The 23,695-nt window shown below is 39.7% G+C and overlaps 3 protein-coding genes across 3 annotated transcripts; 2 read left to right on the top strand and 1 right to left on the bottom strand.

Annotated features, from left to right (window-relative positions):
• Positions 1 to 12,923, top strand: arid3b (AT rich interactive domain 3B (BRIGHT-like)). Its single transcript, XM_034204949.1, has 9 exons — positions 1 to 308; positions 990 to 1,595; positions 6,608 to 6,682; positions 6,767 to 6,839; positions 7,906 to 8,089; positions 8,571 to 8,809; positions 10,694 to 10,969; positions 11,077 to 11,166; positions 11,553 to 12,923. Exons 1-9 carry the CDS (start codon positions 282 to 284, stop codon positions 11,690 to 11,692), a joined length of 1,710 nt encoding a protein of 569 aa, XP_034060840.1. The 5' UTR covers positions 1 to 281; the 3' UTR covers positions 11,693 to 12,923.
• Positions 12,924 to 15,538: 2,615 nt separating this feature from the next.
• On the top strand, positions 15,539 to 18,320 carry LOC117538986. Its single transcript, XM_034205001.1, has 4 exons — positions 15,539 to 15,907; positions 16,337 to 16,493; positions 17,335 to 17,495; positions 17,601 to 18,320. Exons 1-4 carry the CDS (start codon positions 15,539 to 15,541, stop codon positions 17,745 to 17,747), a joined length of 834 nt encoding a protein of 277 aa, XP_034060892.1. The 3' UTR covers positions 17,748 to 18,320.
• An 82-nt stretch (positions 18,321 to 18,402) lies between these two features.
• Positions 18,403 to 23,371, bottom strand: LOC117538985 (myosin-14). The gene is made up of 14 exons (XM_034205000.1): positions 23,297 to 23,371; positions 23,112 to 23,201; positions 22,808 to 23,031; positions 22,449 to 22,710; positions 22,215 to 22,311; positions 22,056 to 22,101; positions 21,874 to 21,943; positions 21,123 to 21,195; positions 20,938 to 21,020; positions 20,755 to 20,853; positions 20,083 to 20,205; positions 19,849 to 19,983; positions 18,958 to 19,018; positions 18,403 to 18,675 (listed from the first exon to the last, which is right to left on the bottom strand). The coding sequence occupies exons 1-14, from the start codon at positions 23,369 to 23,371 to the stop codon at positions 18,488 to 18,490; spliced, it is 1,626 nt and encodes a 541-aa protein (XP_034060891.1). The 3' UTR covers positions 18,403 to 18,487.
• Between the last annotated feature and the right edge of the window lie 324 nt (positions 23,372 to 23,695).

The raw sequence follows: 23,695 nt of genomic DNA, 5'->3' as shown, positions 1-23,695 counted from the left end.
CTTTACACACGGGGCGGGACTTTCATTCATGTGAGTTGGGGGTGTAGGCCACTCAGTCAAAGACAATCAGAGATGTTTGAGTTTCCATGCGCAGTGACCAGGGAGGTAAAGCGCACAGCAGTTTACCCCTCCTCCAGCTTCGACCTTTTTTTCGGCCTCCACAACCACTAAATCACACTTGATCCTAGCAAGCTTTTTCTGATTAAAAAGAAAACTGGTCATGCGACGCGATTTATTCCTGCCCGAGGGAAGAAGGAAAAACTAGATACGACCTGTTGGCGATGATGGATTACTCGAAGGCGCAAATGGTGAGTGTCGACGACTGCTGGGCTGCGACCCGTGTTTCGTGTTTGTTACAGTAACAAAGCAAATGGCGATTAATGTAATCGTTTTAGGAACATTTGCACGCTTTCAAAAGCCCTTTCGCTTTGGTTATTAGGAGTGTTTTTGTGATTATCAGTGTAGTCCGTGTGTTCGCGTTGATCTGCACTGGGAAATTGTTGTTTTCCCATTAATAAAATCGACTTGTGAAAAAAATCCCGAGTTCTTGCATATTTAAGTAGCTTTTAACAAACTGAGGATACAGGGATCTAAGTGAGGAGCATTTTGTATCCTGCTACTAATTTATTCTTAGTTTAATTCATGATTTTTCCTGTACATTTTCTGTTCATTATGGTCTCAAACCATCAAGCTTTGTTTCACTTTAATCCACATATGCTGGGCTTGCTGGGCCCGAGACCGCCCCCCTCTTTCGAAAAGTTTCAATTTACCATGTCAATTTGTTTTTATCAGAAGATAAATATACATAGGTTTGTTCAGACAATATAGTGTTTAAACAACAATCTGGGAAACAAATAATTAGCCTTTTTTATTTGTTTAATACATTTTGCCATTAACATTGGATACATTTCTGCAGCATTTATTGCAAAGCACCCAATCAAACATTTCCCCAATTAATTTTGAGATTTTATTTGTTTTTCTGTGCATAGTCAAGCTTCACTGAGGAGGGGAATTCAGCTGGGTTTCCTCCGCCTGGTAATGCTGGGGTGAAGCTGGAGGCGGTGATGGAGCAGTTGCAGAGACAACAAGAGGCCAAACTGGGGATGAATCTGCAGGAGAAACATCTTCTTCACGCCCAGCTCCTCTTTGCCCAACACGCTGCTGCAGCCAGGGCCTCTGGCTCCAGACTAGACCCCGCATTATTTGGCAAACCAGATGGACAGACTTATCTGGCAGCTCAACAGGCTTACAACAGCAGAATAGATCCAGATGAGGAAGATGAAGACTCAGATGAGGAGGAGCAGGAAATGGTGGGGCCTGAAGGGAATGATGACATGGAGGAAGATGAAGAGGAGATGGGGGACGGGCCTCATCCACAGGCGAAGAAGCCGTGTCTCCAGCAGGTTCCTGGCTTCCCCTTCGCTCCTTATCCCACACCTCAGGCGTCCGCTGTGAAGCAAATGTCCCAATCTCCTCCTCCAGCAGCAATAAAAGAGGAGCAGGAGGAGACGGAGCTGCTGTCTCCTGCAGGACAACAGGCCTTCACCTCGCCCAATGGCTTCGCTGACTGGGGCTTTGATGAGTCGTTCAAACAAGTAAGTTACCTTTGATTTAACTGCATGAATAAAGGCCATATTGTTGTTCTACGCTGTATTGTTTGCTATATTTGGTAGTGAGGGGTTTCTCTTTAAAAGATACAGATATATCCAAAATAAAAACTCTGTCCACTGTTGGATATATTATAGTGATTATAACTCCATTCTGATGTAGTCTCAACAAGAGAAAACTGTATCTGTTCAGAGAGTCAATTAACTTCTGTGTCTCATGATACTTGTGTGTTCTCATTCCTATTAATAATTCTTGACTTCTTCCTGCTGTGTATGCACTCTCACACATGTGGGGGGGGGGGGGGGGGGGGGCGTTTCCTATTGGCACAATGCCTGAGTTTGATAGTGTTTAATTACTCGGCAGAGATCTCTCCCTCTGCTATAGCTCGTCTCACACTTTAGAAAACACACCCTCGCCACCGACTGAGCTAATTGGTCTTGGCTGTGGTCCAATCCTAACTGCTCAAAGCAGGCCTGACAGATGAAGTTAAAATGAGAGCAGGGGATTAATGAAATCGCCTCAAGCGTGTATTTATGGCTTCAAAGGTTAACTACTGTAAGGAATTGCAGGGTAGGGGGTGGACTTTTCTCTCACTGTATCAGACAGATCTCCTCTAGATGAGGCCCAAAGCTAGTATTTACGAGTATGTTTTCAACAGATATGTTATAGGAAACAGAGGCTCCCGTCAGAGACTTTTTCTACAAACAGCCTATGTGATTGGTTGTTCTGTGTGTGTGTTCCCTTAAAAGGCCCCACTTCAATACAATACATTATGATTTGGCCAGAGGACAGCTGGGTTAGTGCCTCACAGCATACCAGCAAGCAACTACCCATAAAGTTGACTTACAGTAGTTTCAGTGGAGCAGAATGGGATTTTTGATATTTGTTTTGAGTTTTACGCATCATTTTCTTTGTGATATCTCACATTTACTTGTGTGCCCTCCTTGTTGCCTGAGTTGTGGTAAATCTTCTCTATGATTTAAAAAGGTTATGTGTACATAAGGCCCTTCTAAAACCTCACAGGCTCACAAACCTTGCTGCTGACATAACTCAGTGGATAGCTCTGCATAATTTAACCGTTGCCTGGCAACACTTAATGGCAGCTTAATTCAGCTGCAAGTAATCAATACATTATATGGCCACTGTAGTGAGAATTGCATTTCCTTTTGTCAGGCCAGCACACAACACCTGGGGCAATGAAGAGCATTTGTCCCGTTTTAATTAAAGCACAACAACAAGTTGTGAAAATAACTTAATTGTGTGTGTGTGTGTGAAATGGTTAAGGTTATGTGTTTAGACGCTTAAAGCACAAAAACCTCTCTGGAATATATATTAGAATAAAGGTATTTGAGAAGTAGTAGTTTGACATTAAATGAACTTAGCAAGCTGATTTAAAATGGTATGAAGCCCATTACCACAGGTTTGTTTGTTTTTTAAATGCTGGGTTTTTTTGTACAGTTGATTTTAAAGCAGGACTCCTTCAGTGGTTGAATTGAGGCGGTTTTATGTGACGTGATTATAAATAAGTTCTGTTTGTTAGTTTGAAGTAGGACCTTGCGCAAGTTAATTGGTGGCTGGTTGAAATGGTTGTAATTATTTACTCTTGTTAACCTCTTTTTACTTTTAAATCAGTACCATCTCCATAATCCTTTGTTTTTCTTTCCTTCACTACCATTATTAATCAAACATCTTTGTAGTGTTGGGCATGCTGTACAATCCTCCCCATGCTGGGCAGCCATTGTTCACTCCTGGTGTGCGGTCTTCACTGTACGCCATTAAATGTGGAAAGGGCGGGGATGAATGGCCCCCGTTTGCTCTCATTCCCAGTCCACAGCCCAGCAAGGGGCTAGATAAATGATCCTGACCTGTTCGGGTCACTAATTTGATTTGGATTAAACATTTGGTCCCCCTGTGGTTACATGACATTAGGAGAGGGATCCGTTTTCACTCTTGCTCTGCAGGAGCAGCTCAATGATTTTAATGAGGCTCATTATAAGAGGAAGTTACCGCCGGGTGTTTTGATAGGACTAGATTTTAAATCAAGTGTCATTTATTTATTTTTTCATCTTGACTGGTTGAACAGACATACTTAACATTACTACGTTGTGTATAGTTTTATGCATAAACCTGATTATTTACATTTTATTTAAATACAAAAACACAGCTTAAACCCTAATAAAATCTGGCCTTTTTTAACAAAACAAAAGAAACCTTTTCCTGACCTACATACTGAATACTATCAGGATTCCCAGGGCTGGATGTGTGAAAACTCTGTGAGCAATTAACTGAGAGCTCTTTGTTAATAGAGCCACAGTAGGTCTCCCTTGCTCATCAATAAGGGGGGGGAAGGGTTTTATTTCCATCTCCTGGTGAAAAGACTGGGATGTTTATCTACCTTCACATCAATAAGCTTTGGCTGGGGGAGTAGAAGTCCTTTATTAGAAACTCTAAGCTGAAGCCATTAGATGTGTCAACAGCTCTTCCACCACAGGGGCAGTTTTATCTGTTTTATCTGACATACAGATATACTGTTTAACTAGAACAACAACTAACAACAGCAACAGAAAAGAAAGAAACATTGGTATTTACAGGAGTCCATTACAACAGAGATTTTCAACCAGAGGGTATACTTAATTCTGCAAATGTTCTTCTGGAAAATGTTTTAATTGAAAATAAATGACAATTTGTTGAGATAATGTCATCAATTAGCTGTATCGCCTATGCTTTATGGTTCATGGTTTAAAGGGTAAGCTAAAGTAACAAATACTTTGGTAAATAATTAGCAAAAATAAATGTAAAACTGGTTTAAAGGTCAGCTACAAGTAATATTTACGTTTTTCAAATGGTTAGCTAAAATAACATTTATTCTGTTGGGTTAAATAGTAAGTAACCAATACATGGTTGAAATAGTAAGCTAAAGAAATGGATAAATGGTTTAAAACTCAGCTCAAAGAAATGTATATATATTTAAAGTAGTTTTATAATAAAGGATAAATGGTTAAAATACTGAGCTAATACCTCAACAAATGTATACATTATTGAAATAGTAAGCTAAAGGGCGACTGTAGCTGCGAGGGAATGCGGTCGTCTTTCAAGCAGAAGGTTGTGGGTTCGATCCCATCCCATGCATCAACATGTAAGGTGCACTCTGTATGAATGGGTGAAGGACATATGTAAAGCGCATTGAGGGGTCTTAAAGACTGGATAAAGCGCTATATAAGTACAGTCCATTTACCATTTAACAGTAATGAATAAACTATTCAGATAGTAAGCTAAAATTGATATATAGGATTTAAAATAGTTAGACATAGTAATGTATAAAAGAATAGTTAAAGTGGTGGTTTCAAATACATTTAAATGACCTCTGGTTGGGCTGTGGGTGTACATGTGAGGTGTGAACTTCTGCTTTACAATGTCCTGCAGCTGTCTGCGTGTCAGCATTAATATATGTATATAATATTGTTTTTACTGTAAGAGAGATTATTGCATCATGTTTCTTTGTAGCTCAAACGGTAAATTGTTATGGGTTTTAAACCTCAATCAGATCGGGTCACCACACTTCAGATTTAGTGAATTCAATAATGTGCTTTATAGTAAAAAGTAATACATTTGTATCCAAGCATTACGTGACATTTTAACAAGGCAAGACAATTAAAGACAAAAATGGTACTTTAATAAACTAGGGTGACAATTGAAGTTTATCAAATACAAAAACGTGGGATGTTGTTGAAAACACACAAGCTTGTTTTAATTTAAAACATTTTCACATAAGACATCAAATGAATGATGTGTGGGCCCCTGATTGATATCCAACTGTGACATTTCATAACATGAAACAAGGTCCACTATAGTCCCTAAATGAATGTACTGCAATGTCAGTTTTGAATGAAGATCGAAGGAATAATAGGAAAAAAAGTGTCATCTACTTAATGTAATTGTAACAACAGAGCGTTCTTGAGACTGTTCTGCTAACCATGTTTGATTTTCATACTTGCATCATCTTGCAGTTCTCGTGGGCATTGGCAGAACAATAACATCTCAGCAGGCCTTTCCACACAGTTGCACACGCACTGCCCTTTTCTCAAATTTGTAACCTTTAACTGTCTTAAGGAGGGGGCCGATGGACGAATAACATGTCTCATTAAACTACCTAATGAGCCCTTCCATTAATCCCCCTTTTACTGTGCCCAGCTCTGAATGGACCCCCATTTGTGAAATATCAGACAAAATAAGCCTTTTTATTGATTACCATAGGTTTGTATTATGTGTTGTAGCAGCAATAGGACATCAAAGAAATACAGATACATAAATAAGTGGAAAAAAACATTGTAAAGTATCTAAAATAAAAATATAAACCAGACAAATGTTAACTCTTTATTACGAGGTAGTAAAAGTGAAGTGCAATAATGGTGTGATTGTGGCATAACCTAAAATTAAGAATATTATGATAACACCTACTATACATTAGAGTGATGTATATGATTTATTTTGATACTTACAGTTTGTCTATTCATTTAGCAATGTGATATCATACTAACAGTACATGATGTAAACAGTATGACCGATTACCATTATAAACTACAGGACTGTTAGTATATTTAAAAAAAAAGATATATAAAATGTATGTACAGTGTAAAACAATATGTGTAGTAGTGAAATATAAATATTATATGTAGTCTTTGTACACAACACCAGCAGTTAACCCTCTTTTATGCATAGAGCTGTGGTTTCAGGGCTGGGAAAAAATCAGGCTTGAACATGAGGTGTGTAGCACGAAGTCCAGAGTCCATGAGGGTACAGGACAAATAAAGAAAACCTTCAAAAAGAAATGGTATCTCTCCGAGGATACACCTTGCCAGTGTTTCTTTGATTTACATAATCTTGTGTGTCTATTGCATGTCTTGTGGGCAGTATTCGAACCATAAATAGTAAAACACAGGTCTCAGGACAGTCTGGAAGACAAACTGTTCACTGATGTGTGTGTTTTTTTTTTTTACAGAGAGGAAGTGCCATCTGGGCTGAGGAGAGTGACGGAGCAAAAGTAAAAGCTGAACCATCAAGGGACTTCGCCAAGGTCAGTACATTTTGTAGATGTGTTTTCAACAAGGCTGACATTATCACACACTAACATTTGCCATTGTTTGTTTTTAACTTACAGCTTTATGAACTTGATAATGACCCACAACGGAAGGAGTTTCTTGATGACCTCTTCATCTTTATGCAGAAACGAGGTAAGGTTTTACAAAATGTTGTTGTTTTACCTAGGGGAAATCTTTGTGATCATTCGAACATTAAATAGACATAGTGGTGGTGTGACATTACACTGCAAGTGAACACAGCAGACCCTTAGTTTAACTAAGATGGAAAGTTAATGAGTTACTTCAAAGCGGCGGATGGCACAGTCTGTATTATGAATTGGTGATAGGAATAGTTTTTTCTTGTGTCCATAATAGCATGAAAAAACCCTCTAAAGGTTGAATCCTGCAGGTCTTACTATTCATATCAAGTAAAGACTGTCAAATAAGTGTTAGGTTGCTAAATAATAAAACATATCATTATAATTTCTACGTTTTTTTATGGAGGTTAAAATAGCTTGAAATATTCTTAGTAGCTTTTCATATGTTACAGAAATCTAGGAATGTTTTAATCATTTGAAAACAGCCTTTTTACTCAACATTATCTACAATTAGCTATAGAAATGCGTCTGTTATACCTTGATGATTTGCTGTATACTTTTTGTTTACATTTCCTGTCTATTTGTCTACCAGCGTTAAGTACTTTATGTTAAAGACAGTTATGCAGAATAATTTGGCCCAATTAAAACTTTGAAGTAGATGTAGGAATCTTTACTCGTTTGTGCAGGTCAGGGTCCCTGCAGTGTGTGCGTGCATGCGTGTGTCTTCAACCAAATAAATCTTGTTTCTACAACAGTTTTTTAGCCCCCTCGCTTAATTGGCTTTAGTCCAAATGGGGATTGAAAGAGTTAGCCATCAACCCTGTGATTGGCAGGCACTGCTGGCTCTAAAATCCCCCTTCCCCCCTACACTCAAATCAATGCAGCTACAGAGTTGTGGAATTACCCACACCCCCATCCATCTGAAATAAGCTTCATTAGAAAAGTCTATCCACACAGATTACACATGCTTAACCGTTTCACCAAACATTTAGGGCAGACCCTTACCTGCTTTAATCTGCTATTGCCCTCCTCCTGCTTGTGCTTTCCCTACTTTTACAAGGTCACTCATGTTTCGTGCGAACTTTTCAGGATTTAATTTAGTTATCCTCTCGTTCATCCAGGAACTCCTGTGAACCGCATTCCCATCATGGCGAAGCAGGTGCTGGACCTGTACCGGCTTTATGCTCTGGTGACAGAGAAGGGAGGCCTGGTGGAGGTTATCAACAAGAAGATCTGGAGGGAGATCACTAAGGGTCTCAACCTCCCCACATCCATCACCAGCGCAGCCTTTACGCTCCGCACCCAGTAGGTGTCGCTTTCATTTGCAACAGAAAAGCTGAAAAGGTTGTTGACTGCTGTTCTCTTCAGGAGCAATCGAGGAATAAATGGGCTAGAAAATTAGTTAATGTTTTTTTGTTTTAGGTTTGCTGTACTTGAACTAGAAGAAATGATTTACTGTTATTCCTGAAAGAAAAACAAATTAGTTTAAATAGTTTTGTGCATGTCTACATGGTAAAGTAATCAAAGTATGTCAATGTTTTTTGTTGATTTAAACGCTGACATTTCAGTTATAGTTTCCCCATTTCTCAGTATTTTGTACACTTGGTGAAATTCAAAGAAAGTGTAAAACATTGATATTTTGAGTTAATGGTCTTTCAAGTTAAATAGTTTTTTAATAAAAAAAAGTAAGTGTATCAAATATAATTTCTTTAATACCCAGGTTATTTTACAATTTTAAATAGTTCTGCTATAAATCATATGACTAATCTGAAACATTTCCTTGCAGGTATATGAAGTACCTGTACCCATTTGAGTGTGAGAAGAAGGGCCTGAGTTCTCCAGGTGAGCTGCAGGCTGCCATCGACAGTAACCGGAGAGAGGGCCGACGCCCGAGCTACACCAACAGCTTGTACCGCTACTCCCCCTCCCCGAGCTCCGCTCAACACCGCCTCTCTTCACCCACCATGCAGACTACCCCGAACGGCCTGAATTCATCCGCCAGCCCAGTTCTGAAGAGAAACCCAGGTAGGACATATGAGAGTGCAGGAAAACAACAATTGTTCTCATCACAAAGAGAACCTGCTGGTAATTGGATGATCCAGCTTCCACCAAACTTCCATTTAAAAAAACAAAAACGAAATCATTAGAGGTCTTATACTTGATTTTTGAAGCATGTTTTAACAATTTTAACATGTTTTCTATTGTTTAACACATTACAAATCATCCTGGTGTTGAACCAGGTGGATCCTCCTGCACATTTAGGAGATCATTTTTTTCCCAGTATTTATCGAGGTAACCTAGACAGGATTATTTATCAGGCATATTATAAACTGCTACCGTTTCTTGTAGGCCGACCCAGCGTCAGCCTTGCAAGGGCTTTCTTGATAAAAAAGCATTGTGATATTTCCATTGGATTTGTCGAATGTTGCAGAAAATGGGATCTGTGGTAGACGCACCTTAATGTTTGAATCAGCTGGATAAACACATGTTAACACTACTTTTATTAAGTGTTACTTGTTAGACGCTTTTATCCAAAGCAACTTACATACTCAATACTGTGGACAATCCCCACAGGAGCAATTTGGGGTGAAGTGTCTTGCCCAGGGACACAACGACATGCTGACTGCAGTGTGGTTTGAACCTGTGCTCACCTGATCCGAACACCAACGCACTACCCACTGCGCCACACGCCTCCCCGCCCGCCCTTTATAATAATTAAAGCGTTAATGCAATTTGTAGAAGTGAATAGCTAATATAATCCTATAAACAAAATACCTGATGGTTGCATTGTACCCAGCTAAAATAAAGGTGGACTCATGTTCAGGTGTTATCCACAGACCATTTTTGTGCATCCAAGCAATAACTCATTAACACTAGAACCGCCAACGGGTAAATTTTACCCGCAGCTGTTTTTTGATTGTATGTAACTTTTTTTCAATAACATATTAAAGTCTCCCAGTCCGTGACTTTTCCTGAAAGTGTGTTATGTAGCACCCTCTGTTGTTAGCAATTGTCAATAGGAAGTCAGATTGAAAAAATCGGCAAAAAAAATGCCATTTATACCCATATCCGCCAGCGGGTAATATTTACCTCATAGAAAATGCAGCGTAAACATGACGTGTTGCTATAGCAACGCCTTTTGTCTACTGCGGTTCCTTATAGATAGAGAGATAGATTGAGAGATAGATAGATAGATATATATATATATTGATAGATGGATAGAGAGAGATATAGACAGATAGATAGTTATAGATAGTGTAACATCTTGGAGAATACAAGATCTTGGATGACTGAGCTCACGTTGAGGACGTAATGCATGTGTGCAGGTTACGTGCAAGTTGAATAAAGATGAACACTCGGAATGAGAGAAGTAGTCCGGGTCGTCTGTTTATGTAGACAATTATATGAACATAGAACAGAACATTACGGATAGATCGATAGATAGTTATAGAGAGATAGAGAGAGAGAGATTTGTACCTAAACAAAACACAAGTCTAACACCAAGTGTTTAAATCAGCACTCTTAGCGATATTTTATACTTCATGCTATCTGCACAAACTATATCATATGAAAAGCTGAGAGTCCACAGATTCTATTGGTATAGGTTTCATCCCTGTGCGATCAAAACTCACTGTTCTGTATGATAAATAAAAGAACATTGTACCTTGCAAATCAATAGCGGGTACATTTTACCCGTTGGCGGTTTTAGGTATACAGCGACCTCTGGCGGTTCTAGTGTTAAAGAAACGATTCATTTCAAGGTAGCCCGGAAGCGCTCAAATGCGAACTCATTTCAAAGTTAAAGACTCATTCCTATACATTCCATTGCCTTTTTCCTTTGCCTTCTTTAAACACTTATTCTAATTTCATGACATGTTTAAAACTATTCCCACTGTGATTCCCAATCAGATGAGATGCCTACCCCTGTGATGCCCGGCAGGCTGCCCATGGCTCTGGCCCTGGGGCAGCAGCAGCAGCAACAGCTGGCACAAGCTGCCGCGCTGGAGAGTTTCAGAGAGAGGCTGGAGCGCAGCGCTGGAGGAGCCGCAGCCGACGGGCCAGAGAAGAAGATGATGAGGATGGCCGAGGAGCAGCAGCGCCTCATGCAGCAGGCCATCCAACAAAACCTACTGGCCTTCGCTTCTCACTTCAACCCCATGAATCTCAAACTTAACAATGGACATGGTGAGTTGTCTAGGCTGTGATTGTTGTACTGGCTCTTTCATTACTTAACATGATTTAAGGAAAGTTTATTAAATGGAGTATTTTATTTCCCCCCCCCCCCCCCACAGAGAACAAACAGGATATGTCTCTGAGCATCTCCACTAATGGAGCAGCCAGTATCAGTGTGTCTGTGGAGGTCAATGGCACAGTTTACTCAGGTGAGCGATACCATTTAAACGGGGTGTATGCCTTTTTTAGTGCTTTTTAAATTGCCCCCAAAAAACTGCACCAAAAGAGCTACACCTCTGTCAGAAGATAAACAATGTACGCCTACAGGCTCCTGTACACCTCAGTCAATAAAATATCCTATTATGTGTCTTTTAATCCGTACAAAAGCAGGAGATAAACTACAAATTGTGGTTGAATAGGCGAGAATAGAATACAATTTAATTTAACTATTTCATGCCTTGGAGCAGTGATTTCCTCACAAAACATGTACTTTTTCACTTTTGTCAGCACTAAATTCTTCCTCAAACTTGACTGAATTTCCTAATTTGTATGTTTTTTTTATGGTTTTCATTGTAATCTGATCTCTGCATTGCAGGAAAGCTGTTCGCCCAGAAGTCGGCTGCTCCTGCGGCGTCGCAGGCTGTAAATCTGGCAGGAACGAATGGTTTCAGTGCCATGTCCTCCTCGCATAGTCCCTCCTCTTCGTCTTCCACTTCCTCTAAGGGACCAAATTAAGCCTCACTTGACCTTAAATGTGTCCTCAGCAAAATTATTTAGCACCATGCAAACACTGTGTGAACTCTTAACTAAACTGCTGTCTCCTAGGACCCCTCTAGTTGTGCTAGTTGACTTCCTGTTTGTCTACTCGAGCAGTGCAGAAAGTCAGCCGTACCACTTCAGGAAATCTATAACTTTTACATTATTTTTACAATATAATGTGCTTTAAATAGGTTTTGTCAAGAGGACAGAGATGTTTAACCTCAAAGGCTTTAAAACTGACCATAATATAGATTCAGATCAGAGTTTACCTTTGTGCCTGTTAGATGTTTTTTCTTTTAAATGGCTTTACAAGGTTTGTTCAGAAGTGTGTTTTGACTTTTCTTTGGTTTGTCAACTGCATTTATGTCTAATTATCCAACAGTTCTGTAGCTGCCTTTTTCCATAGCCATAGTAGAACAGTATGGTTGCCAAAATGCAGCTAATGAAGACCAAAAAGCCTTAGCTCAATGTCATAGCTCCTGTCTGTAACTGTTTTACTGGAGCCATTTCGTACCCCTTTTAGTTAAAATTTGGTTTAACCCGACCGAAAGCTCATAGTTTAAAAGCAGCTTTCCAGGTTTATGTATAAAAACAAAAAAAATTAGAGAAATGTTTTGCAGGTTGGATTTTTGTATGTTTTGTATTGTTTCATTTTGTCTTTTTTTATATTTAATCATTTGGCTCAGCCTCAAATTAATTTCAAAACAATGATTTCATGTCAGCTTTGAATCAAAGGCAAAACCAGAGAGACGGTTTTGCTGAGAATTATATGTAGGGTGGAAGTGGTTCAACATTTACCTCAATTAACTTTCCATGTTGGTAAGTTTCTCGGAAATTTCTTCTGGACTCAGGAATGTCCTTTTGGACTCATCACTGTTATACTGTATCTTATAATATATATTGTTGTGTTTGCATTAATGCAGAGAATGTATCACTAATGACCTCAAGCTTTTGACAAGTGCACACTGAAACAGTGCTACCTCACTCTTCTAGAGAAATATGCAATGCTTAATGCAGTGTGTTGGTTTAGACATCTGCTGAAATGGACTGTATGTGGACAATCAAGTAGACATATCAATCATGCAAACAAATGTCACTGTGAACATCAGAAAGCAAGGTGTATGCTGAACTCTTTTTTGATCTTTGCTGAACGTATTTCTTGGACATATGGCCATAAGGAATAAAACCATCTTGTGTGCTGTAGAAAGACTGTTTTTTTTTTCTTCAGCCAAGTCATTGTTACCTTTGGAAAACCCCTGCATTTATGGGCTTGTTTTATCATGTTCCAATAGAAGTTAGCCTTGCGGTTGATGATGTTCGTTTAAGATGATAAAATTGTCTAGTAGTCTTTTAATAGACGTGTGTCAGCTTGAAACAATCCTAATAAGTAGGTAAGCATTTAATACCTCGTCAAAAATCTCAACACAAGGTCCACTTATTGGCTGTTGACTGATCTTTAAACTGCATCTCACAATCTTCACCAGTGACTGAAATGATTGTTGATGTCACACACATTGATGTCCAGAAATGAATTCCATGTTTAGATGTATGTAGGACATTCTAAAACCTGGTTTGCCACCAAAAACCCAAATGGTAGAATATAAATGTGTCTTTATTCAACTGATTGTACTTGAGTACTTTCCATTTAATTTTACTTCACACTTACAATCCAAAATGCACTATTTACCCTGCATATAAATCAAGGGTTTACATAGAAAACACATCGATCATTTTACAAATGTAATGCATTGTCGTAAATTAAACACATTATCAAATTACTTTTGATATTTTAAGTATATTTTGCTAAAAATAAGTATGCACTTTAAATACTTTTTCCGCACTATAATAGAGTATTTTGAATTGCAGTTTTACTCCAGTAAATGATCTGAATACCTGCGCCTTTGCTGGACAGTACATAATATAATATAAATAATACACGAGTGAGTGGCCAGATGGGGGTAGTATTTACTCTGCTATAAAAAAACGAGACCACCAGTTCAGGGGTCTTATTTATCTGTAAACATGCACATTTATCCGTATTCAATGCATCATCTCTGCTTTTAATCTCTTTAGCCGAGAGCATGGACCAGTAAACATGCAGTATTTTTTTACCCTGTTTTTAATCTTAAAAGTCATTTATATTTTCTTCCTAATTGAGACCTTGGTGTTTTTCCCACATAAGTCTATCAGAAGTCTACTTAATTCCTACATGGAAGAGGAAGAACGGAAAGAGTCTAACTAATGGAGATGAGAGCTCACGGGTCAGATTGAACAGGTTGTAGGATTTAATGTGGGGAGGGTTATTCTATAACACTGCTGGATGGCATCTGGAATACTGTAGAAGAAAGATGCACGGGCACAATTCAGAGGTATTATCAGATGATATCTCCGCCCACTGCCCCGCCAACCAGGGCGGAATAATACTCGTCAAGTCACTCTGCAGATGAAGGGATCACTGTCCTCGGACGATGACTGGAATATATTGTCAATGTGCAGGTTTTATTACTCAAAACTGAAACGTGTGTTTTAAATAGTGTGATTTTGTTGTGCCTTTGTGTTTCTGGCACACCCAAATAATGGCATAGATTGCCTCAAACAAAATCATGTGAGGGAGATCTCCAGGACTGAAAGCCAGAATGTGGTTTAATAAGCCAAACAAATTATCCTCTTCACCGGGACCTCTTGGCTTCTACTTGTGGATGTTTTAAAATAGGTTCTGACAAACCTTCAGCACTCTGTTGGCACCATGCCTTACCACGATGAGGAGTATCCGGGTCAGCCTCTGTGGCAGTCGGTGCTGCTCTTCTGCTGTAAGGGTATGATCGAGGGCATCATGGTCATACTCTTCTTCTGGCTCCTGGTGCAGGTCCTTTTCACCAAACAACTGGAAGGTATGGCCCTAAAGGATAAGTTCACAGTTTTTATGATTCTAAATTAACATCCGCATGGTCATATTTGTACCAATACAAGTATGCGGTACAACGTTTTTAGGCATGTGAATATTGTTTTAAAACAGGTTTGAAAATAATGAACTACTCCTTTATCAGTTAGTGTGAAATCTTGTTTCTGTGCTTTAAGGCACATCATGGGGTAAAATAGAATGTCCTATAACATGTAATTCAGGGTGAGTTTCTGAACAGTTTCTGAACCATCTGATTTAAGTTATTATTCTCTCTTTTGTCTGCAGTTCACCTCCAAATCCTTCTTTTGGTCGGACTGATAGCTTTTTGTCTCAGTTTGTGCCTGGGATGTGTCCTGTGCTGGAGAAGTCATATGAGTGAAGTGAAAGACAAAGATGCTATGACTTCAGTACCGGCTCCTGCTGAACCTTTGACCTTTGTCCAGAGCCCGCCTCCCTCATTGCCAAGGCAGCAATACGAGGAGCTGGACGGAAACATAGTGGAGTACCCCTCCACTTTCACCAGCCCTGCCCCTTCGGTGTCTGAATTGTCCACTCTGCCATTCTCTAAACCAGCTAGAGCTGCCTCTGAACAGACGCACCAGCCAAAGTCTTATTTCTCCCTGCGTCGCCTCAACACAACACCACAAACAGCCCCCCTTTACAAAGCCATTGATCCCAGCCATGATTCCCTGCCTGCATTTCCCAAACTGGGACAGTTGTCCAAAAAATGTAAGACTCTGCAGAGACGCTGCATGGTGACTGGAGATAAAATATCTTACAATGAACACAGCCGGCTCACTGGCCCCAGTGCTGTCTCTCCTTCAATGCCTGAAGAACGAATCCCACTGGCTCAACTGAGCTATGGCTCCAGTGCCAGCTGCCAACAGCCAATATCACCAAATCCCTGCCTCAATTTCAATATGGCTTTCTCTCCAGATCAACAAACCCTGGCAGTGACTGTGCTCTGCCTCACTGGGACGCCCCACAGGCTCCAGGATGTGTCTGTGCTGGGCAGCCTGCCGCCTCTCTACCCCTGTCCCATACAGGCCTCTGCTCAGAGCAGCCTCAGCCCAGAGACCCACAGCCTGGTGCTGCTTTTGAAGGTGAGCTCTGTGAAGGAGCTTATGAGGTGTGTCCTGAGAATAGCCATATACACACGGGAACCTCCCAGCATGAGAGGCACCACGCTGGCTGAACTGGAGGCTGATTGTGGAGGGAGAGACTGGGGATCAGAGCAACAATTTCACTTCACAAAAGAGCTCGATCTAAACAAGTGGAGGACAAAAAAGGTACTGGTGTGTTGAACTAAAATATGTGAGTAGGTGTAGACTTCATTTTTAAGATATAGAGCAGAATAACCTGTAAGGACAACTGTATCAAAAACATGTTGCTGGGCCCCTTTCGAGCATGTTTACGATGCATGTTTAAGATTAAAGGTCAAGACCTTTAGGGGCCCATGTGGGTCTCGGGGCCCAAGGCAAAGTGTTGCCTGTTGTGCCCAGTTGGTAATCCAGTAGAAAGGTCACAGTTAAATGATCTGCTGAAACGTGCAACAAGCGGAAAACATGGAGACAAACACAAATCTGTATTTGTCAGTATATAAAAAGACGATGTTTCCTATGGTGATTTATCTGAATGTTGTACTCTACAAAGCTACTGCACTACACATGCTGCATGTCCTGCGGATCAATGTTTCTCTTTCTGCTCTTTGACGGCAGAGTCTGATATCACACGATGCACCGCCCTGTAAAGTGCTAAGCTGTCCTCCACAGATCTACATTTTGCTTCAGTATCAGACTACGGACCACCGCATCAAAGCCACGGTCCTCAGAGCAGAACACATAGAAAACCTCGTCCACTCGCTGGCAGCAGCAGGTAAAGCCGGCGTTTAATGTCACTAGAATTTGACAAAATGTGTATTTCATTCGGTGATCCTGTAAAGACAACCTGCATAGGGATTATGTAAGCGTGCAGGGCGGAACCAACTTTTGCTTTTTAAGGGCTGAGGTAAAGTAATTCCCTATGTTTGCTTGTAATGCTTAGGGGATTAAATCATGTCTTACATGACTCAAATGCAGCAGGAGATCATCCCTTTTTTTTTAATGACATTGTAGTTTAATCCCTCACTACTCACTAAATGTTCCAATCTCCTCTGGATCTGACATATCTAATCTTTGTTTGCATTAGCCTGTCTAGGCATTACTTTTATTGCAGACAAGCACATCCTGTATAAAGAGCCATTAGATGATATCTGTCTCAGTGCCGTTATGTCACATGAATTTTACTAGGATAATCTGCTTGTTTTATATCAGATTTGTTCATGCGAGTAGACAAAATGGCATTACAATGGATAAAGATAGGGGGATAAAATGTATGTTATGCTTTCTAGAGAGAGTGAGAACAGTAGAAAATGTTGTCAGTTTGATAAACCTACTAGTGTGATGTGCTTTTTCAACATTTCTACCTTTTAGGTTTAGGTTTTACATCTGACTCATCTATAAGAACATGCCTGCTCGGCTGCATTTTAGTTTGGTAGCTGTTGCAAGAAAAGATTTTACACCAAAAACATTGTGGCATGCGAACTCTACTCCACTGCTTCCATTTGCTGTAGTTGGAAAGCCACTTCTTTCCTGCATGCATTTGAATATTAGCTGTCATGTTTAATGTTTGTTCTACAGTAGACTTTCTTTCACACTTATAATCTTTGTGTGCACAGAATACCAGGTGGTGATCAATCTGCATATTAAAGGAGTCATGATCAGCAGCAGAGAAACTGAAGGAAGCTCCTGTGCTCTGTGGGATTCTTCTTTCCTGTTAGACCTGCCTCCAGGAGAGATCACTCAGCTGCCCCTCCTGCTTGAGTTTGTTATCATGCAGGTAAACATCACAGAGTAAAATGCATTTATGCCAATTTATACATGTTTTCTTAACATAACCCTCTGAATTCCACTTTCTATTTCCTCTCTACTGGGACACATGTAGATCCTTCCTGAAGGAAAAGTTGTCGGTCGAGTGCTTATCGGAGCAGAGGCTGCAGGTGCAGGACTCGCTCACTGGAGGGATATGTGCAGCCTGCAGGTGGAGCAGGCACGCTGGCACATTGTACAACCAGTGTCTATAGAGTGCTGACACTCAGTGGGTATCCGAAGTTAAACATATCATGTCACCTTTGCCATGAAGGGCACACAGCTGGTGTTTACATTGTATATCAAATTGTTTGATTACTGAGTTCATTTGTGTGTGTATATATATGTATATGGGAAATCAGCAATAGCCTTAGTAATGGCCTTATTTCAATGGAACAACCTGTTAATACTCAGTTGGGAAGGTACTGTAAGTGCACAAAACAACCTTTGTAGAGTTCAGAATGCATGGTCTTCTAACAGAACAATGTATGTCGTCTTTCTAAATGGATCTTTTACATTTTTTGAAGAACTTAATAATATCTTATAACCATTCAGTCACTCGACATGTAAATAAAAGGAAAAACATAAAGCTACTTGAAGTAATCGTTTGTAAAAGTCCTGCTTAACATCAGTCCTTGTTACTAAAATCCATGCAATACATTTATTTTTTCATGTGCACATGGAATTGTATTGTTACTCTAAGATAATTTTTTTAAATATCTTGTTGGCTGTTGGACTTTCTGAATGATGTGAAGAACGGTAGTTTGTCATATGAATAAAAGACAAGTTTTGCTTGCTTGGTGACTTTTATTAACAGTGTCATCTGAGGTAAAAGCATCTATCAAGTATAACCTTAATATCATTGTGTCTTTAAATTGCTGAAGTAAGTTAGTCCTTACATTTATTTTGAGTAAAACATTTAAAGCTATAAGGCACAAAGTTAGCTGGTTCAGCACAAACACCTCATTTGTCTCCTTCTTCCTCTTCATCTTCATCTGGGCTACAGATATCTACCAGCTCAACCAGGAATAATCCATCAGGACAGAGCAAAGCGGGCTTGGTCTGCTGCAGGTCGGTCACATCTGAACCGAGAGCAGTCTTGTTTTTTGCAGTAAGAGGGCAGTCCTGGATTGGTTTGCACCTTAGTGTTGCTGAATCAGGAAAAAAAAGACACAAGTCACACAAAACATACACATTTTAAAATGTCATATCTTGCAAATACAGAAGATAGAAAATCAAGCAAGAACAGAAGAAGAAAATAAAAATCAATTAAGATTAAAGTAAACAAATACAAATTAGAAAAGTAGTTTGTTATTGTATTAATAATGTATGAATCCCATAGATTTCCCAAAAGCTCGAAACTATAAACATTGCACATATCAAAGCAAATGTCTACACTACTGATTATTACATTAATTCATGCACAACTTCACCTGGCAGCAGATTTTCATTGTTTGCCTTCAGTTTGCAGATAACTGCAGTCATAGTTGACATCTGGCAGGGGAAAGAGCAGTTTTTAATCTCTAATTTAATCTTTATTTTGGGTGCAGAGACCTCTTTTGCAGATGTGTCTGTAGAATGCTATTTAAGTAAATTGTTGTTGCTATATGTTTTTCAAACGGAAGCTTAAAAAGTGCAGAAGAGGGCAACTTCTTGTTTATCAAATAAGATCTGCATCTGTTGTCACAAAGTCTAAAGTTTTAAGAAGATAAAATGTGCAGTTTCTTATTTATCAGCACTGCAAACCATTAAGATCTTTTAAAGACTTTGATAAAGACTTGTTGTATTTTATCTGAATGTTTTTCAGGACAAGACACTGACGTACTGTAACTCTTTCCTATCCTCTTATCATTGAGTCAGATGTGTTCAGTTTCAATCCGATTATTTACCCAGTAGAAAGAGTCATATGTGAGATTATAGCTGAAAGACATTTCACATTGCGTTTAAGTGGGTATGCAGCCAGGCTGACACTCCTCCCTGTGTGCTGTATGTTCTTTGATTAAAGCATAAACTGGGATGTGTGTGTGTGTGTATATGCAATGAATGAATGTGTGGGTAGTTCTGCTCATTTTAATATATAATCTATCAACAATTAAGCCATCAATGATATTAATTTCCACCGGTTGCAGATGCTAATACATTATATATCAAACATGCTTGCATGCAGACAGGCAGATGCAGATGGTCTTTGAGCTGTGTTGTGGCTGGAGGTTTAAAACTGATGTTTTAGTCATTTAGCAGTTGCATAGAACCTGTTTAGACTGTTTGTTTATGTTTTTCTACTTCAAAAACGTTACATTTGATGTAATCTAAGTCTGTGCAACCTGTTGGCTTTGGTTGTGCCAGTTTTCCTCAACATGAGCCTCCTCCCCTCCTGGACAGTCACACTCCTCTTCATCCTCCTCAAACACTGGCATTAAACCTGAACCATGCTGCCAGATCCTCCTGTCCACTGAATTCTGAATGGAGGAAAAAATGAACATATTTAAGTTAAATGTAAAAACTCTAGCTGTAGCTATATGTTATATAGTTTATATAGTTTCTGAAAGGTTCCTCACCCTTACACCCTTAGATGTTTGGGACCAGTCTTCTGGTGAGGAGGGTGCATTTTGACCTGCAGCTAATCTGTTGTCAACCGTTTCCACCTCTTTTCCTTCTCGCTCCTTAAACAGATTCTTTAACTACAACCATGGTAAGATACAGTATATTCATCATGTGATGCTTTGTCATTTACAAAAGGTAAAAACAAGGCTTACAGCCCTACATGGCTCGAGCTAAATGCTAATGTAATGAATATAACAATGCTAACGTGAGGATGTAGCACCTTTCACAAGTTGTTACACTATTAGTTTAGCATGTTAGCATGCTAACACTAGCTAATTAGCAGTGGTGGAAAGAAAGAGGCTACTTTTGCTTAGGCCTACAAGTGAAAGTTATATGAAAAGTCAAACTAATCAATTATTCAGAATTGACAATTCAAGTATTATTCATATTATATTATTGGATTATAATGAACATCGCAACTGGTGTAGCTACTTTATTCTCTTCTGGTAGCTTGTGTATTTCAGCTAAATACTCTCGGGAAAGTATGTCTATATAAAATGCTTGACCTATTCATCAAATAGTTGTTGAGATATTTCGGTCTTAAAAATGTATCAGACCAACATCACCAACCCTAGATCCTTGCATTAGAACAAACTGAAATGGTGTTAGCATCAGGCATTGTGTACCTGCTCAGTGACCATCCTCCTCTGCTGGTCTGTCTCTGCATCTAAAGGAGAGACAGTTTTATCCTTCCTGCCTTCAGCAGATGGTATCTCATCTTGAACCTGTAGATAAGAAATATGTCATTCATTATGTTCACTACCATTATAGAAGGCAATCCTTAGAGGTGTTGTTTTTATGAACTTTACCGGATAAAGCTGCCTCAGTGTTTGGAGCCTCTGGTCTGACAATGTTTCTTCTTCCTGCAGCTGCCTCGTTCTCCTCCTGCTCTCTGAAATCATATGATGGAAGAAGATGTTTTACATCTGAGCCAGTGAGGAAAAGCATTGCATGAGCCTACCAAATGTGTTTTTCTTTTAAAACAGGCTCTTACCTTCCAGCTGGGACCTCAGTGAGTTACTGGTCCAGATAGTTGCTTGGTTTCCATCATCCTGATCTTCAGAGGACTTTAAAGTGAGTGTTCATGAGAAACAGATGATACAGGAAGAAGAGATGCTGGTTATTTCAACCGTTCAAGCGCAGATATATTGTGTTTTTAATTAATAGCTTGATGAGGCTGCATGTTTAGATTGAGAGTAAGTAAGTGAGACATCTTTAGTTGAACCTGTTGTTTTCCTTTTCTCTCAGCCTTTCCAGACTCTTAAAATCTTCTTGATTATCACATTTAGATTTTCAACCGGTTACAGAATCACTTCCCAGTCTTTAAGACAACTCAGCATTTGTTATATTTTTTTAAAGAAAGCTTACTTTTCCTTTTGTTCCCTTACTCTGACAGTTTTTGCTTCTGCCTTAACCTCGCTGCGTTGTATACACACACCTATCAACACACACACACACACACACACACACACACACACACACACACACACACACACACACACACACACACACACACACACACACACACACACACACACACACACACACACACACACACACACACACACACACACACACACACACACACACACACACACACACACACACACCTATATATCAAGTCAACTGTAAGTATCCTACACACTAAATATTTATCCTACATACATGTTTACATACAAATACACTGTAGCCCCCCACCCCCACCCTAAATTCAAAAGTTCAGTGAGAGAGGAGCATGTCGTTACCTTGGGGGCTTTGTTTTGGCTGCTGTGAGAGGCTGATGACGGCTCCCATAACAAAGAGGATTCTGATAATCTGATGAACAGATAGTCAGAGTACACGATAAAGACTCAGATAACAGAATTTCATTTTGAGCGTTTGCTGATCATGCATTTTGAAAATGACAATCTCATCAAAATCCACCCACTCTGTCTGTGTCCCTCTGTCCTCAGTCTGTGCCAAGGCATCAGTGCCTGCAAATACAAGGTCACAGCACTTTAACGCCCCCTTGTGTTAACACAATAAAACAACACTTGTTGATAACATTTGCAGGTGCCACAGACTGCTGAAAGAGAAGTACATTCACCTTTATCTTCACATCTGTGAAGCAGAGTCCTGCTCCTCTCCAGCTCCAGCTGTTGTTTGCATGCACCAAGCTCAGCCTTCAGCAGCAAGTCCGATTCCTTCAGATAAAATGCATATTGGTAAAAAGTGACTCTCTTGTCTTTCTGGCCCTCTATCTTAAGTCTTTTAATCTCTGAGATTTACAGCTTGCATCTAAATGCACTGAAAGCCATTTGTGTGGGATCCCCATACATACATTTCTAGAGTTGCTCTTTTTGACTTCCTCTAGCTCCTCTTGTGTAGACTGCAGGGTCAAAGCCACCCTTTGCCATTTCTGTGCCCAGTGTGAGGCCACAGCCTTCAGTTCCTCGTTGCTCTGGAGTCTCCCTGCGCCTTGTTTCCGGTGCTCTACCTCTTGCAGTTGTAGCTTTTCCTCCCTCTCAAGGACCCCGGCCTCCAAATACATGCAGCGATCCTGCAGTTTCTGCTTTTCTAATTCCAAAACCTCCACAGATTCCCTGCATAAATAGTTTGAGGAATTCATGTAAAAGTACCCTACTTTTTCACAAGTTTATCTCCAGAATTGAAGGATTTGTTACTTGATTAACATCTCACCTGAGCAGGTGGCACTTTTCTTTCATCGCTGTTATCTCTTCATGTCCACTTTCACTAACTTTACTCAGCTCTCTTTCTGTGGTCATCTGAGCGCGGTCTGCCTCCAGATCTGTGATCATTTTAGACATGGTTAACCTCTCCAAGGTTTCTTCCTGTAGCTGAGACTGTGATGTTTTCAGTTTCTGCTTAATCTTTTCAAGCTCCCCTGTCAGCTTTTCATGTACCTGTTGTAAAGACACAAAATGTTATAAAGAATTCAGTAAATGTGAAATAAAAAAAATGATGTTTAGTTTAAGCTTTCCACCTCTTTTAGCGACTTTAAATCTTCCTTCGTTTGAACAGTTTCCTGATTGCTTTGGGATTGGCAACCCTCTGAACCTTGTTGGGTCCTCTCCTTAACAACACACAACAGAAGAAAACAAATCTTGTTGTAATTCACACATTATATTGTTATCTTAAATACCTTAGACACAGTTAAACATGTAATACCTGGATCAGGTGATCTTTGTCAAACCCTGTCAGTTTGGCCTTCAGCTCTTTTATATTTTCCTCCAGTTTTAGCATTTGAGTTGACAAGATGGCTTTTTCCTGAGAAGAATTAAAGACACATTTCAAGATGTAATTGTTCTGATGATTGTGAAACAAAGGGCCCCTTGGCACAGACATGCAAAAAACACCACATGTCCTACATAATAGCAAGGCCTACATACTTTATAGTTCTCTTTGTGTTAATCATGCATTTCTTTGCGGTTATTTAATCAGCGGCAGACTTACCAGGCATGCTTGGCTGATCTTGTTGTTAGCCTCACTCAGCTCTTCTTGCAATGTAGAGAGATTCTGTCTCCTTTGATTAGTGTCCTCTATTTGATTCAACAGAGTCTGCTGTGT

Source organism: Gymnodraco acuticeps, unplaced genomic scaffold, assembly GCF_902827175.1.
Source record: "Gymnodraco acuticeps unplaced genomic scaffold, fGymAcu1.1, whole genome shotgun sequence".
Taxonomy (NCBI): domain Eukaryota; kingdom Metazoa; phylum Chordata; class Actinopteri; order Perciformes; family Bathydraconidae; genus Gymnodraco; species Gymnodraco acuticeps.
The sequence above is the reverse complement of the archived record's forward strand: the minus strand, read 5'-3'. Positions and strand labels throughout refer to the sequence as shown.